General features: G+C 42.5%; 1 protein-coding gene across 1 annotated transcript in view; it reads left to right on the top strand.

Annotated features, from left to right (window-relative positions):
* The window catches only part of RNGTT (RNA guanylyltransferase and 5'-phosphatase), a 267,297-nt gene that overhangs the window by 21,726 nt on the left and 227,748 nt on the right, over positions 1 to 17,823 (top strand). The window contains exons 3-6 of the mRNA XM_054162574.1: positions 5,559 to 5,662; positions 5,801 to 5,889; positions 11,682 to 11,757; positions 16,272 to 16,521. Of these exons, the coding sequence (XP_054018549.1) occupies positions 5,559 to 5,662; positions 5,801 to 5,889; positions 11,682 to 11,757; positions 16,272 to 16,521 (519 nt within the window). The remainder of the gene's footprint in view (positions 1 to 5,558; positions 5,663 to 5,800; positions 5,890 to 11,681; positions 11,758 to 16,271; positions 16,522 to 17,823) is intronic.

Here is a 17,823-nt window from a genome sequence, read left to right as displayed (position 1 = left end):
CAACCTGTCCCAACAGACCTCACAACTAGACCATGGCACCAAGCGCCACGTCCAATCCCCTCTTGAACACCTCCAGGGACGGCGACTCCACCACCTCCCTGGGCAGCACATTCCAATGACGAATGACTCGCTCAGTGAAGAACTTTCTCCTCACCTCGAGTCTAAACCTCCCCTGGCACAGGCCAAAGCCCTGGGCCTCAAATGCTGCCCCCCCCGATGACTCTACCCCCCCAACCCAAACACGAGTGAGACAGCTTAAATGTAACTTGCCAGCTCTGAGCCCCAGCCAGGCTGCTTCCGGCCCTGCTCCCGCGCATAGAAAAGAGGAGGAAGCTCACCAGGAGGGGAGACAGTGAGGGAGAAGAAGGAGAAGGGACAGCTTATGCTGTTCCCTTATAAAGGGAAGACACAGGCATTCAGGGAATGAAAAGATTACACATTCCAGTCCACCCCTGGACCTCTCAGGTCCTCCTGGAAGACTTCTCTATGGTTCTTAAAGGCATCCAGCCTCAAACCATAACACCTTGCACTCTGTAGTTACAGAAAAGAATAGAATTAACCAGGTTGGAAAAGACCTTTGCGATCAAGTCCAACCTATCACCCAACACCATCTAATCAACTAAACCGTGGCACCAAGCACCCCATCCAGTCTCTTCCTAAACACCTCCAGTGATGGTGACTCCACCACCTTCCTGGGCAGCCCATTCCACTGTGCAGCTAATGCCATGAATTGAGAGAACCCCATGAAAATACAGTGAGTTATGTGCAACTAATCCCATGAATTGAGAGAATCCCATGCATTTAGCTTTGGCTAAGTTACTGGATGTCTGTTTGGTTTACTGTTCCATGAAAGCTGTGGGGAACAACGACACTTCACAAGATCTTTACCTGTATATGGTTGAAATGATCTGTAATAATTGCAAAGGAATAGCAGTCCAGAAATCCTAGAGTCCTGTAGTTCATAATTTCCTCTCTAACACTTAGCTTTATTTCATTCTTCTGTTTGGATTAAATGCAGCATCTTGAAATGCTGGGTGCCACTTTAGATCTGAAGTATGTTACAGTGTTCTGGCTTCTACCTGTCAGTCAGAAAACAAAGAATGTGAGTCTGTTCAAAGATCAGTTTCTGCAAGTGGAGGGAAAAGAGTGTGAGCACTCTGAGCTTCAAAGCTTGGCCATGAAATTAATTTTTGTGCTTTCACTCATCTTCTCAGTGATAATTCTGTATTGTAGCAGGAGTTTGGGGAAGTTTGGAGGCTTCTGGTGGGAGCACTTGAAGCTGCTGGCATTTGAGAACTCTGGGGTTGGGAATTGGCTTTGAATTTCCCAAACTAAAATGTAATTGTAGCTCTTCTACTTCGGGGTGGCAGAATGGGAAACTCTGTTCTGTAGATCACTTGCAGTTCTTGCATCTCTCCTTCAAGGATTTCATATACTCAAGTGTTACCTCTCAATCACCTTGAGATCCCTTCCAGCTTGGCATTCTACAAATCTGCCTTCATGCTTTTATTAAAGGTGGTTTTCCTCACAATTCTTTTCCCCCTTTTCTAGGATGCCAGTTGATACAGCATTTTTGTTTTCAGGATTAATTCACATTTTGGAGTGTCTGTTACCTACTAGACTGGAACTGAATGCAAAGCCACTTACTTTAAAGTGATTTCTTTATATCTTAATCTTACATTGAAAATAACTTTTTTTCCCCATAGCTGAGGACATCCACAGGGGAGGCTCTGGGACTCCTCATGATCCAGCAGGCCACTGGGATTTGGTCCTTCTGGAGTGTTTGGCCACAGCAACCCCAGGCAGTGCTACAGGTTGGGGTCAGAGTGGCTGGAGAGCAGCCAGGCTGGTTAACAGCAGCTGAACAGGAGCCAGCAGTGTGCCCAGGGGGCCAAGAAGGCCAAGGGCATCCTGGCCTGCATCAGGAAGAGTGTGGCCAGCAGGAGCAGGGAATTCCTTGTGCCCTGTGCTCAGCACTGCTTAGGCCACACCTGGAGTCCTGTGTCCAGTTCTGGGCTCCTAAGGTTAGGAAAGATGTTGAGATGCTGGAAGGTGTCCAGAGAAGGGCAAGAAAGCTGGTGAGGGGTTTGGAGCACAGCCCTGTGAGGAGAGGCTGAGGGAGATTGTAGCCAGCTGGGGGTTGGTCTCTTCTCCTAGGTAACCAGCACCAGAACAAGAGGACACAGTCTCAAGCTGTGCCAGGGGAGGTTTAGGCTGGAGGTGAGGAAGAAATTCTTCCCAGCAAGAGAGATTGGCCGCTGGGATGTGCTGCCCAGGGAGGTGGTGGAGTCCCCATCTCGAGGTGTTTAAGAAGAGCCTGGATGAGGCACTTGGTGCCATGGTTTAGTTGATCAGATGGTGTTGGGTGCTAGGTTGGACTTGATGATCTCTGAGGTCTTTTCCAACCTGGTTAATTCAGTGTGTGATTCCATATTGTAAAGAAAAGACTAGATGACCATGCTGAGCTATGTGGAACCTGGGGAGGAGGGTAGTTAAGGGGACCATTTATGTGGCGTTGTGGTTGTGGTAGTTTTAGGCTGCGCCTTTAAAAGTTAATGTTGGGGGTGGTGGAAATTTCAACACACCACAATGGTCTAGACCTCTCTGGTGAAATTAAACCTTATTCTCACATCAATCTTTTTCCCAGCTCAGGCCATGCTATTGCTAGGGTGCAGAACACATAGGGAGGCTTTTATGCTTCTTTTGGAGGGCACAGCATGTTGGTGGAAAATACTCTGATTCCCTCCTTGGAGCAGCTGCTGGTGTAGAATGGTAGAAAAACACCTAAATAGTTTACATAGAACTGTCTCATGATAGATTCATTTTTCTGTCCTAGCACATTGTCCTCTACAGTCATCTCTGAGGACTGGTAATGCAATGTGTCATTCTCCCCTGAACAGTTATTTTGAACTGGTTTATGTCAGTGTCACAGTGGCATGGACCTACAGTGTGTACACAGAATGTCACACAAATGTACCACCTGGAAGTTTTGTGTGCTCTTGCTTGTGAATCAAGCAGTGTTGAGACATTGGTGGAATGCTGTTGAGTGTGGGGTGAGAAGAAAGTCATCAACAAATTAATTGCCATTTGTTTACCTAATACATAATTAGTTGCTGGCTGGTATGCTCTCAGTCTGGATCTTTAGTGTCAATCAAGCTGCTGATGTTTGAATTTTCAGGTGATATAACATTGCTTTCAGGTGGACCCCTACTGAAGTAGCTTGGATTTCTCTAAAGCACAGTATCATAGTATCAGTCAGGGTTGGAAGGGACCACGAGGATCATCTAGTTCCAACCCTCCTGCCATGGGCAGGGACACCCCACACTAGATCAGGCTGGCCAGAGCCTCATCTAGCCTGGGCTTAAACACCTCCAGGGACGGCGCCCCAACCACCTCCCTGGACAACCCATTCCAGGGCTTCACCACTCTCATGGGGAAGAACTTCCTCCTCACCTCCAGCCTGAATCTCCCCACCTCCAGCTTCATTCCATTCCCCCTAGTCCTATCACTATCTGAGATCCTGAGAAGTCCCTCCCCAGCCTTCTTGTAGGCCCCCTTCAGATACTAGAAGGCCACAATTAGGTCACCTCAGAGCCTTCTCTTCTCCACACTGAACAGCCCCAACTCCTTCAATCTGTCCTCATAGGAGAGGAGCTCCAGCCCTCCGATCATCCTTCTCCTGCCACGTTCCAGCACCTCCATATTCCTCTTGTAATAGGGGCTCCAGAACTGGATGCAGTACTCCAGGTGGGGTCTCACCAGAGCTGAAGTAATAGAAGTAAATAGGTGATTCTGAATAAAATCCACAAAGTCAGAGTAACCAAGGAGGAATTTAGAACTAAAGAACTGATTTGGATATTACACTACAGCTGTTTAATGCTGCTGACATAACATTATGATGCTTTGTAATATCTGATAAATGAAAGCATTAGGAAATAATAATAACAACAACAACAACAACAACAACAACAACAACAACAACAACAATAATAATAATAATAATAATAATAATAATAATAATAAAAATAATCAGAACTTTGACTACCTGCATAGATAATTACAAGTTAGGGTTTGGGATCTACTGAACACCAGAGCCATGCAAGGCAGCTGTTTCTGAGCTGTATTCCAGTTACAGTTGGAATTTATCCTTTCTGAGCTGTCTGGAAGCAGTATTTTAATTTGTAAGCCTTCCAGCTGCACTGCTAATTTGTTGCAATTATTGCCAGTCTGTTGACCTTAAGGGAAATAAAACCTGCTCAAAATCCTGTTTATGAGCATGTGCTGTAGAGTTTTAAATCCATTGAGGAGGCAGTGCTCTACTGTCTCACATGTGTAACAGTGTTAATATATTGTGTAAGTGTGGTGTTCATGTAACAAAGCTGTGGAACGTGGATTTTGCTAAAATACCACTCTTCAAACACCTTTAAAAGACATCTAGTTTCAGGGTAAGGATTCTACTTGGAAGCGTGACATTCAGCATGTTGACCTAAAGTGATTACTTGGACTTAAAAGGCAGGAAGCCAGGAGCACTTTCAGAGGTGTCAGTGAGCTGTTTTTTACCCAGTAGTACTGGGAGGTTTAAGGTGAATGGAAATGTTGTGTGTACCAAGGATGAGTAGAAGGCACTTTCTGATGTTCTTTGTGTGTTGGATGCCACCCAGTGGGATTTCTGCTTTCCATCTTGCTTTTTAAACACATAGTCACTTGCCCAGGGATGCTTTAAAAGACCTGTTGAGCAGCTATAAAAACCAAACACTAAGAAAGAAAGTTCATGTGCAAGGGGACACATTAGAGTGGGCAAAGCAGCCTGAATTTGTGTACATCCTAGCATTTGAGTGGTTGATGCTGCTGCCTTAATTACCGACAGCATCTTTGAGGATTTCAGGTTGTTGCAGATTTTTGTTTTTGAATGAAATGTTTCTGAGAATTTAAGGAAATGTTAATTTCAAATTTGAAAATGCATTCATCTGCTTTGCACTCTAATGGAGGGGTAAAGTAAGATGAGTTATTTTTTGAGGGTTTACTTAATGTAAAAGTCTCTGTAGTTAATTTTTCTTTCTGGTACTTCCATATGCCAGTGTTGAGTATTGTTCTGCTTAAAGCATCCTACCCTTATTTGTCTTTTAACATGTTAAAATAATTCTTTCCAGCTACTTCCCTGCAGTTATCAGATCTTTCTTATTTAGAAACATTAATGGGAGTGAACTGAAGTTTCTTGAATTGATGGCCAGTGCTAAGTCAGATATCAGCCTTCATAAAGGAACACAGATGACTGTGATTAAAACCATTGTGTCCCTGCCCATGGCAGGGGGGCTGGAACTAGATGATCCTTGTGGTCCCTTCCAACCCTGACTGATACTATGCTACTATGATACTATGTGATGGTGGTGAAACAAAGATTTTTTTAGGAATAAATACAATGCAATAGTTTTAAAGCTTGCAGCTTTAGCCTTTCATTGTCTTTACTTTGGGCATTATTAGCCATACAGTATTTATGCACTGATATTTGAATGACATATGTAAGTTTACTTTGCTTTTTTTCTTTGTTGTTCTTTTAGGTTAAAATGGGTTTACTGGTAGACTTGACAAACACCACTAGATTCTATGATAGGAATGATATAGAGAAGGAAGGGATTAAATATATAAAGCTCCAGTGTAAAGGGTAAGTTGTCTGCATTTTTTCTTAATATTTAGCTCTGAATTTGAAAGATCAAGTAATTAATCTTTGTGATTTTAGTTCTTTTTCTCTCTTCCCTTTCCCTTAGCTGTCTCCTAATCTCTGTATTCCTACATTTTCCAGGCATGGTGAGTGCCCTACACCTGAGAATACAGAGACATTTATCCGTGTTTGTGAACACTTCAGTGATAAGAATCCCTCAGAGCTTATAGGTATGTCTTCTTATCTCCATTATAGCCATCTTCTATCCATCATTAGTTTTTACTGTTAATTTATTTCATATTTACTCATAACTGCAGTGCCTTAAAAAGCAATTTCCTCCATACAGTGTTGTGGTGGGTTAATGCCCATTCTGAAAACAAAAAACAGAGCAGGGGGGAGGGCTTGCGGGTACTTTGCCCTCCCTGCAGGGTGTTTCCCCCCTGGGAAGCTGAGCCTGTTCCACTCCCCCCTCCCTGCCCAGCTAGGGTATAAAAAGCAGGGCATTGCAGCTATTAGCTCTCCTTTTGGCTCTCTGCCTCCCCTGGATGAGAGCTACTGCAGCTGCCTTCCTGCTCCTCTGCCACGTGGTTGGGCCTGATCCCTGTCCCTGCTGCCTCCATGCCTCTTCAGAGAGAGACTGGTTTTTTATTATTCTTTTCTGTCCCCCTCCCATCCATCCTTGTTCCTTGCCCTTGTGAACCTTTCCTGTTATTGTTATATATTGTTTAAAGAAAACTCTTTACCTCTCTACTTCCAAGCCGACTCCAAATTATTGTTTGGTGTATTTGCTCCTTCCTTTTTTCCCTCTCTGTTGGGGGGGAGGAGGGGGCAGTGGGGGAGAGAGGTTTTAACTCCCAGTTAAGGCTTAAACCATCACAAGTGTTTATGTGTGTATGGATTTGATTGCTTTTGCTCCAGAAATTATTATGGTCATTTATTTAGTTTTTTTAAATATAAACCAGTGCATTTCTGCATCCATCAAATGTTTACAGCTATTGAGTCAATATGGGAAAATCTACAGGCTTAAGAATTATCTACAGATAGGTGATATTTCCCTTGGGGTTTTGTCATTTCTGCTGTTACAAATGGAGGTTATGTATTGCAGAGGGACCTTGACCGACTGGACAGATGGGCATTCAACAAGTCCAAGTGCCAGGTGCTGCACTTTGGCCATGGCAACCCCATGCAGAGCTACAGGCTGGGGTCAGAGTGGCTGGAGAGCTCCCAAACAGAGAGGGACCTGGAGGTGCTGATTGACAGCTGCCTAAACATGAGCCAGCAGTGTGCCCAGGTGGCCAAGAGGGCCAATGGCATCCTGACCTGCATTAGGAATAGTGTGGCCAGCAGGAGCAGGGAAGTCATTGTGCCCCTGTACTCTGCATTGGTTAGGCCGCACCTTGAGTCCTGTGTCCAGTTCTGGGCCCCTCAGTTTAAGAAGGACATTGAGACACTTGAACGTGTCCAGAGAAGGGCAACAAGGCTGGGGAGAGGCCTTGAACACAAGCCCTATGAGGAGAGGCTGAGGGAGCTGGGATTGCTCAGCCTGGAGAAGAGGAGGCTCAGGGGTGACCTCATTGCTCTCTACAACTACCTGAAAGGTGGTTGTAGCCAGGAGGGAGTTGGTCTCTTCTCCCAGGCAACCAGCACCAGAACAAGGGGACACAGTCTCAAGCTGTGCCAGGGGAAGTTTAGACTTGAGGTGAGGAGAAAATTCTTCATCAAGAGAGTAATTTGTCATTGGAATGTGCTGCCCAGGGAGGTGGTGGAGTCACCGTCCCTGGAGGTGTTCAAGAGGAGATTGGACGTGGCCCTTGGAGCCATGGTCTAGTCCTGAGGTCTGTGGTGACAGGTTGGACTCGATGATCCTCGAGGTCTCTTCCAACCTTTGTGATACTGTGATTGCCTAGGTGGTGTTTTGGCATTTGATGGTCTGACTTGCCTGAAGTCATGTTTTCTAACTGAATGATTAGAGATTCTTTAGCAAATCTCACAAAGCAACTGATTAGTTGCTGGAAACTGGTGGTAGGTAGTATAAGTTGTTTTTTCCTTTGTTGGTGTTCTTCTGAATGTTGTTAAGGAAAGTTTGGGGTTTGTTTTATTTTTTTCACTCAGAGCAAATTAAGTTTCCAGTTCAGTTTGGTGGCTTCTGGTTTTAGTTAAAACCATTCAATTCAGGTTTTTGTTAAGCATGTTAATGTTCAACTCATATCTGCAAACTGTCAGAGACAAGAGATTACTTTGCAGCTGAGTTTCCAGAGTTAAAATGGATGTTGTCTTCAAACCCCTTTGATAATTCTGCAGCCTTCCTGAATCCGAGTATCTTTGTGCCTTAGCAATGCGTGGAACAGTTGTTTGTGTAGGTGTGGTTGACAAGAGCTTGGTCAACTAAGTTGGTGTGTTCATGCATCAGCTTGTATAAAGCTGTACAATAGCTGAGGTTGTTGGCAAGGACCTCTGGGAGTCAGCTAGTCAGTTGCCCTTCCTTAGAGCAGGCTCAGCTAAAGCAGCTTGCTCAGGATCATGCCCATTTGCATTTTGACCATCTCCAAGCTTGGATACTCCACAACATCTTAGAATCATAGAATCGAATCATAGAATCAATAAGGTTGGAAAAGACCTCAAAGATCATCAAGTCCAACCTATCACCCAAGACCTCATGGCTACTAGACCATGGCACCCAGCCCCCTCTTGAACACCTCCAGGGTTGGTGACTCCACCACCTCCCTGGCCAGCCCATTCCAATGCCTAACAACTCTCTCTGTGAAGAACTTTCTCCTCTTCCAGTGTTTGCTCACCCTTACAGTTACAGGCTTTTTTCTTTTGCTTAAATCAAACTTAACTGTATTTCAGTTAGTACCCCTTGCTTCTTGTCCTGTCACAGGATACCACTGAGAATCCTTTTCTGTTTTGAAGTGCTTAAGAATTTTAATTTGGGCACACACTTCTTCACATAATTTTCTTTCAGGCACTTTCATGGGTTTTGTTTCACATGGATTCCAATTTCAGTTTGAGAACTGCGATTTCTTCTTTAAACTATAATGCAAGTATGTGATCAGACAAATGAGAGACCGCTGAAGGAGACTGAGTGGGATCACTCATCAACACTATTTCAGAACTTGAGGTGTTATTCATGACTGACTGACCCCATCCACTCTCCTTTCACAGTTCCTCAGTTTGGTCCTCCAGCAGTATTTCAGAACTTGAAATATTGCTGTGGTCAGCAATTTATATGGAGCTAGGATAGCATAGTGATATCCTACAAATAACAGTCCCATTTAACTGGTATTTCAGCTTTTAAAAGGCTACTTTTAATGTTGAGCCACTAACATTTGGACTTCTATGCATTTTGAAATGTTCTTCTGTTATTTAGACTTCTTTTTTTCCTCCATAGAAACAAAGCCAATAAGAAAGACTCAGGAAGAAGAAAATATATATTGGCTGAGCTTTTAAATAACACGTGGCTTAGACTTTTTTTTTTGTAGTAAAAGAGAAATGTTGGGATTTTACATTTCCCTTCCATGAAAAAGTTTCCTTCCAACTGAAAAGTTGTTTCTGGTTCTGAACACTTGTTTCCTCTAACAGAAGATCAGAGGGACTGGCGTGCAGGGTGTTTTTATCGGAAGCAAAGCAGGCTGCAGCAGGGGTAGTGCTACACCCTGTGTGATCTTTCCTGCCCAAGCCATTTCTCTCATTGCTGAGATGCTTCTTATCTTTGTCATGTGCACAAAATTATTGACTTAACCTTTTTGGTAGCAGCAACAGCTGCAGGACTTAGCGATAGCGACTGTGTGCAATTTCATTTCCAGTGTCAAGATGAGATAAGAAAAGAGACAGAAGCGTGAATGAAAAGTGAACAAAACTTTCTATTCAGTTAGAACAATATAAGATGGAAATGTTATTTTTGCAAATTGAAGGACTGGAGTATGCCTGCCAGCCTCAAAGGAAACAAAATGCAAACAAACAATCACAAAAAAGATCTCCCAACCCCCCCCTAAACCCCAGAAATCATTACAGGAAACAAATTCAATAAGGAAGCTAAAATGAATTTAATTTGATGCAAGTCACAACAGGTTTTAATATTATTAAGTGGTTAGAATGGGTGAATCTGGAGAAATGTTTAGTAATTTTGCCTTGCTTTGGTAAGAGGCTGGATGGGGCAGGCACAAAGCCTGCCAGAACAAGGGGCAATGGGTGGATGTTGAGGCATAGGAAGTTCCATGTAAACACCAGGAAAAGTTTTTCCCTGTGAGGGTGACAGAACACTGGAACAGGCTGCCCAGCGGGTTGTGGAGTCTTCGTCTTTGGAGATATTCAAAACCTGCCTGGATGCATTCCTGTGTGATCTTGTCTAGGTGATCCTGCTCTAGCAGGGGGTGTGGACTAGATGACCTTCCGAGGTCCCTTCCAGCCCTTAACATTCTGATTCTGTGTGAAAGCCCAACCCCGATAGAGCTGACATGTTTCTGTTGACCTGGATAAAGTTTCTGTTGTTTATCAGTTTACTCTTGCAGATAGTTTTGTATCTTCAGTTAAAAAAAGCAAAAAAAAAGAATACTTGAAATGTATGGTAGCATTTAGCAAAGAAGATAGATATTAGCATTTGATCTGAATAAGCATCAAGTGAATGATTGCTTAACTTAGTACTAACAATGGTAGAGAAATGAGGAAATCAAGGAAAGTGACTTGCTTTATAGTCACAACTGCAAAAATATGCTAATATTAAGAATAATTGGGTTTGCTATTAGTGGAAGCTTTGGTATTTATCATTTTAAATGCAATATGAGGGAGAGGCAACAGCTTGCCAGAATCCTCCATGACATTTTTAATAGCAGAGAAGGGCAACGAAGTTGGTGAGGGGTTTGGAGCACAAGCCCTATGAGGAGAGACTGGGGGAGCTGGGGCTGCTTAGCCTGGAGAAGAGGAGACTCAGGGGTGACCTTATTGCTCTCTACAACTACCTGAAGGGAGGTTGTAGACAGGCAGAGGTTGGTCTCTTCTCCCAGGCAGCCAGTACCAGAACAAGAGGACACAGTCTCAGGCTGCACCAGGGGAGGTTTAGGTTGGATGTTAGGAAGAAGTTCTATACAGAGAGAATGATTGCCCATTGGAATGGGCTGCCTGGGGAGGTGGTGGAGTCACCATCATTGAAGGTGTTCAGAAGGAGACTTGATGGGGTGCTTGGTGCCGTGGGTTAGTTGTTTGGGTGGTGTTGGATTGGTTGATGGGTTGGATGCGATGATCTTGAAGGTCTCTTCCAACCTGGTGTATTCTATGTATTCCATGTATTCTAGCACACACTTTCAGTCTGGTTTGTTTATCACTAGATGGTGCTGTTGCCTTGAGAGAAAAATGAAGTTCCAATGCCTTTGACTCTTCCCCTCTTTTTCCAGGGAATGAGTTCAGTAAAATAACAGCTGTAAAAGACTTAATTTGATTTTTTTTTTTTAATTACATTGAAAAGACAGGTAATTCCAGATGATTATACTGTTGTATAGTTTGATATTTGTGGGGGTTTTATGTTTGGTTGGTTGGTTTTGTTTGTTTTCAAAGTCAGTGAGCCTGGTCTTAGCATGTTAATAGCAGATTCAAAATAGAATTGTGATCTATTGACCATGCTTTCAAGTTTGAGGTAGGGTAGTCTGGATATGACTTTTCTACCTGATTCTGTGAAATGAATGTAATGCTTATTGAATCCATTAAAAGCACAATATGAACTGATTGTTTGTCTTCTGATAAGCTGTTAAGCAGTCATAAGAAAATACCTTGAATCTTATCTGTATTAACCATATTTCACTTGCATTAAGTTGGTTCTCTTGAGTTGGGATAAACTGAAGTATCCTATCTTCTTGTTGCTAGCCATTTGCAGAAATAATGAAACAAATTGCTTTTTAGGCTTATGTGCCTTGATGGAAAGGGAGATAACCCTTTAATGAAGGTGGAAGGATCCAAAAACATACTTTGGGAACTCAAATGTTTATTAAACCTACTTGCAAATGATTATGCCCTTTCCTTCCTTGTCTAGGTGTCCATTGCACTCATGGTTTCAACAGAACTGGATTTCTGATCTGTGCCTTTTTGGTTGAGAAGCTGGACTGGAGGTAACTTTGAATGTTAATTCCTAGGGGTTTGTGGGGGGTGACCAAAGGTATCTTCAGTATCTTTCACTCGTTGTCCTGACAGCAGTCTTCATGTATTCACTGTTTGTTATCTGAAAACTGCTTACTCTAATCTTGAGCAAACAGCCTGTGTTAACATTATTTATGTAATTGCTTGATAGCTTAGCCTGTTTCATTCAAGCTTTCCGGGTGCAGCAGGTCAAAAGTCAGCTGTACCAGCCACATGTGGGGCTTCAGGAGTGTATACGTTGTATTGTGTCTCTTCCCTGTGATGTGTCCCACACTTGGAGTAAGAACTTAGAGTTCAAACATGCTCTAAATGATATTTCTCTTACTTTTTCATCTTTTTCATGTGGACTTACATATAACCTTTTATTTTATTTTATTTTATTATTTTTAAGTGTATTGGTTTTGAGTTTAAAGAGAAGTTAGCTAGAACAACAGCAGAGAGACATTCTTGCTTCTGAAGGGTCAGCAGGAGACCCTGTTTACAGATTGCTGTTTCACTAAGTCAGCAGCATGTTTATCCACAGACTCACCTTGGGGGGGGTGGGATTTAAAAATGTGACTTATGGTGAGGAATTTTCATAGTCATGATCGTACTCAGATAACATTAGGGTGGAAAACACTTACCTGTGTGATGTTGGTGAGTGTGACTTTTGTCACAAACACCGTTTGTGACAGGATCCCATGCAAGGTGTGTTTCTTAACAAACCCTTCAACTATTCTGATGATAGTTCTTGTTCTTCAAGTGAATAAAATACTGCTTCTGTTGCAGCATTTTCCTATGACTGGAGATAAAGTTTTTAGGTGCTTAGCATGTATGTATGCAAACTGTTTGCAAAGAATTACGTCATTGTTATCTGTTAATGAGCTAGAAATAAAGACATTCACAGAACCACAAAATCACAGAATGTTAGAGATTGGAAGGGACCTCCAGAGATCATCAAGTCCAGCCCCCCTGCTGAAAGTGGGATCACCTAGGGTAGTCTGCACAGGAATACATCCAGGCAGGTTTTGTAAGTCTCCAGAGGAGACTCTGCAGCCTCTCTGGGCATCCTGTTCCAGTGCTCCATCACCCTCACTGTAAAGAAGTTTCTTCTCATGTTGAGGTGAAATGTTCTATGTTTAAGTTTGTATCCATTGTTCTGTGTCTTATTACTGTCCACCATGGGAAATGAGATTGGCCCCCTCCACTTGACACCCACCCCTCTGATATTTATAGGCATTGATGAGATCCCCTCTCAGTCTTCCCAAGACTAAACAGCCCCAGGGCTCTCAGTCTCTCTGCATAGGGGTGGTGCTCAAGTCCCCTAATCATCCTCTTGACATTGGAATAGTGAGGACAGAACACCATTAGTGACTAGCTGAATTTTGGTAGAGTTTTAGCTGAGCTTAGGAAGTGTATGCAGATACAACTATCTTTATAGTATGATTCTGGTTGTTCCTATGAACTAGCCAAATTCTCTACGTTTATTCTAACAATTTAAAAGCTGCATACAGTAATTAGACTCTGAGTTGATACTTTGCTCCAAAGAGAAAATGCACTTGAATCTGCTTTTATGCAGTGTTTCTTTATTTTTAAGCCTCTGTGGCAGAAGTCTTAACAGCCATGCCTTATATTTTATGCTTCAGCCAGGTAATTGTATCAAGTTTATTCATCTTTGTCAGATTTTTTTTAACATAAAACCCAGATACTGCCTGGTAGGAAAAAATGTCCACAGCAAAAGAATGAATTTTGGCAAGGCGGTGGTTGATGCTAAGCATTGTAGCAGGATAAATCCTGTTTGCTGTGTCATTCTTTAAACGAGGCACTGTCATTTGCTGATGAGGAAATAAGATTTTCTTGATGGAAAACCTATCCATATTCCTTCCTTAAGCATATGATGCAGGAGTGCTGCTGATGTATTGTGAATACTGAGATGTATTTTATACAGTCATCCAGACTGTAAGTTCTCTGGCTAGTGATCAGAAACCTTGCTGGATTCACAGTATCACAGTATCACTGTATAACTAAGGTTGGAAGAGACCTCAAATATCATCAAGTCCAACCAGTTACCACAGACCTCAGGACTAGACCATGGCACCAAGTGCTACGTCCAATCTCCCCTTGAACACCTCCAGGGACGGTGACTCCACCACCTCCCTGGGCAGCACATTCCAATGGCTAACGACTCGCGCGGTGAAGAACTTTCTCCTCACCTTGAGCCTAAACTTCCCCTGGCGCAGCTTGAGACTGTGTCCTCTTGTTCTGGTGCTGGTTGCCTGGGAGAAGAGACCAACCCCTTCCTGGCTACAACCACCTTTTAGGTAGTCGTGGAGGGCAATGAGGTCACCCCTGAGCCTCCTCTTCTCCTTTTGAAATTACTTCTCCTTCCAGAAGTGTCTCCTAAAAAACTGTAATTCAGAAGTCTCCTTAGTATGCAGCTCACACTTAAGGGCTTTTATTCCCAACTCATTTTTCCTAAAGACTTCTGTATTTCTAGAACTTGCCAAATACATTTAATTTCAGTTAGGTTTCTGTGCTTGAAATCTGTGCTGCCTCTTTTGTCTTTCATTGCCATCTATTCCAGAACAGTGTAGAGTTCTAATATCATTAGACAAATCTGAGCATCTTTCAGGCCCCATCCCTTTTGACCTTTCAAGGATGTTGATTACAGAATATGTGAAACAATTTAAGAAAGATACCAAAATAAAAACTGTCTTGTGAGGAAGAAATGTGGAGCTTCAGAATGGGGAAGAAAGCTCCTTTTGGGAGACTTGGATTCTTAGACTGTCGTTGCTGATGACCAGCCATCTGATAGTCCAACTCTGGGAAATGGTTTGGCTTTTTTACCTCTTATCCAACATATGAAGAGACAACCAAAGCTACTGCTTCTTAGGAAATGTTTCTGTCTATTCTGGGAATTTGCCTCATAAATTTCTCAGGCTGCTTCCCATACTGTATAGATCAGCCAGGAAAAAAAAAGGGGAGGGGGGCTTTTGTATTTCAATTCCTCTCTCCATTTTAGCTCTATATTTTCCTTCTTCCAGCAGTGGGCAAGTTTCTTATCTGAAAAAAATTCTTATCACAGCATGTAATGTGTGCTTTTGTTCCAGGTGTAAGATATGTGCTTGTTAAGAAGCCTAACAGGGGCAGGTACCTTTTGTGACTTACCCTCTCTTTTATTTAGCAAGATTTCTAAATGTTTATCGACAGAGCATTACTGCTCCATGCAGCCATCATGAATTGAAGGCAGAACTATGTCCAGTACTTTCTGTTAAACATTTTTCATAAGATCTGTGAAATTAGCAACAATGAAACCTTTGTGCTGTGCTTACTGTTTGCTTTGGAGTGCTTTCCAGTTGGTTAGTGAAGGTGCATGACTGTTAGTTTTGGTTTCTAATTCTTTTGTGGTCCAGTCTTCACTTTATTAAAGCCCTTATGTGTGAGCTGCATACTAAGAAGACTTTTGAACTACAGTTTTTTAGGAGACACTTCTGGAAGGAGAAGTAATTTCAAAAGATTAGGCTGGTTTTTCCCAGTGTGATGGCAAAACCTCTAATGAAAGGAAAGACAATTCTTAGAGGGGAAAAATGTAACCATATATGAATTTCAGCACCTGCATTTTTCTTCCTTAAGTTTATTCATCTTTTTATTCATCTTTTTTATTAATCTTTTTTTTTTCATCTTTCATAGGTTGGACATGATGATCTCCAACCTGGTCTATTCTATTCTATTCTATTCTATTCTATTCTATTCTATTCTATTCTATTCTATTCTATTCTATTCTATTCTATTCTATTCTAATTTGGTCTTTTTTGTCTTCATTCTGTCCTTAATTACCTACCTGTGTGCTACCCATTTCCTTTCTGTAGCAATAATAAAAGTTTTACCTAGGTGACCAGCAGAGCACCATTAGCTGCAGTAAGGAGATGATGCAGTGCAGGCTGCAGTTACTTCTGAGAACCTACATGCAATGCCAACGTAATTGTGCAAGCTCTTGTGCAACAGCAATTGCTGCCAGGCAGTTCTAAGCATGATGTTGCAAATAAAATGAATGTTTTTGGGATGACCAGTTTGAAATTTGTTTCAATTCTCATTCCCAGTGAGAAATGGGAAGGTGTAGCATGACTGAAATACATAAACTAAGCATCGAGGTTGTAGACAGGCGGAGGTTGGTTTCTTCTCACAGGCAGCCAGCACCAGAACAAAAGGACACAGTCTCAAGCTGCACCAGGGGAGGTTTAGGCTGGAGCTTAGGAAGAAGTTCTACACAGAGAGAGTGATTGCCCATTGGAATGGGCTGCCCGGGGAGGTGCTGGAGTCACCATCACTGGAGGTGTTTAGGAGGAGACTTGATAGGGTGCTTGGTGCCATGGTTTAGTCAGTTAGGTGGTGTTGGATGATGGGTTGGACACGATGATCTTGAAGGTCTCTTCTAACCTGGTTCGGTTCGGTTCTGTTCTATTCTATTCTATTCTATCCAGAGTAATTTGCAATTTTTATTTGACAGTATTGAGGCTGCTGTGGCTACTTTTGCTCAGGCTAGACCACCAGGAATTTATAAAGGTGACTACTTGAAGGAGTTATTTCGTCGTTATGGAGATGAAGATGATGCACCATCGCCGCCTGAGCTGCCAGAATGGTGCTTTGAGGACGATGAAGAGGAAGATGACGACAATGGTAAAACAGGAGGCCAGGAATCAGAACCTGGATCATCAAGCTCTTCTTTTGGCAAGAGGAGAAAAGAACGCCTAAAACTGGTACTTTTTGATTATGAACTTCTTATTCTAATTGCTAAACTTAATTTCATAAACCTGTAGTCATCAGTTACTGCATAATCCGTGGCATACAAGTGTCAGTGCTCTTGCAAATGAGGGCTGGTAGATTGTCTCTAGCTAGGAAAACCTGGTAGATTCATTGTAAGCCTTCTTTTGTTTCCTATATGAAACTTGAACTTCAGCATTCAACACCTCAACTATTCCACTTGTCACAATGACTTAAAATGTTTCCAAAATAAACATTTTTCTGTTGAGTTGAAATAGTAAAATGCTTTTAGATTATTCACTCCCTGTTTGGAGATCAAATGGTAAGAGAAGGTGTTAGTAAACAGTTTTCACCTTTTTGTTTTGGTAGCTCTGTGAATGAAATTAAGCACTCAGTTAAAAAAAGCAATCTGATTTTAGTGACTATTCTTAGTTTTGGAAATTCTGGAGGATTGAGAATTGGATCAGCAAAAAGCAGTATGACCTTAAAACCCCCCCCAGGCAGCTTTGAAGTTTTGTTTTGTTCAAAGCTGCTTTAACTGTATCATGACAAAGATTATGGCTGGTCACTTACTGTGATTATTTTGACACACATGTGCATTATTCTGATTAAGGAAGTTGCTGCAGTTACCACAGTACAGAACTAATACTTAAGTGCAAAGAATATACTTGCATCATCTGTAGACTAAAGGTTCAGTTCTCTCCAAATTCCTGACTCATGCTTTTTATTTGCAGATAAAATAGGGGAGAACTTTTGCTGAGTGCAAAAATAGATTCAGTTCTTTCTGCATAATGCTGAGTTATTTCACTTGTGTGGTGAGGTGTTTGTTTGTAAACAGTTGGAAATCCTCATATGAAATATGTTGCAAAAAATACATTTTGTGGTTACTGCAGCTGCTCAGCATGGTTTACAAATGGAGTATCATAGTATCCTAGTATCAGTCAGGGTTGGAAGGGACCACAAGGATCATCTAGTTCCAACCCCCCTGCCATGGGCAGGGATACCCCACACTAGATCAGGCTGGCCAGAGCCCCATCCAGCCTGGGCTTAAACACCTCCAGGGACGGGGCCTCAACCACCTCCCTGGACAACCCATTCCAGGGCTTCACCACTCTCATGGTGAAGAACTTCTTCCTCACATCCAGCCTGAATCTCCCCACCTCCAGCTTCATTACATTCCCCCTAGTCCTATCACTGCCTGATATCCTGAGAAGTCCTTCCCTAGCCTTCTTGGAGGCTCCCTTCAGATACTAGAAGGCCACAATTAGGTCGGCTTGGAGCCTTCTCTTCTCAAGACT

Source organism: Dryobates pubescens, chromosome 6, assembly GCF_014839835.1.
Source record: "Dryobates pubescens isolate bDryPub1 chromosome 6, bDryPub1.pri, whole genome shotgun sequence".
Taxonomy (NCBI): domain Eukaryota; kingdom Metazoa; phylum Chordata; class Aves; order Piciformes; family Picidae; genus Dryobates; species Dryobates pubescens.
Note: the sequence above shows the minus strand (reverse complement) of the source record. Positions and strands in the feature narration are given on the sequence as shown.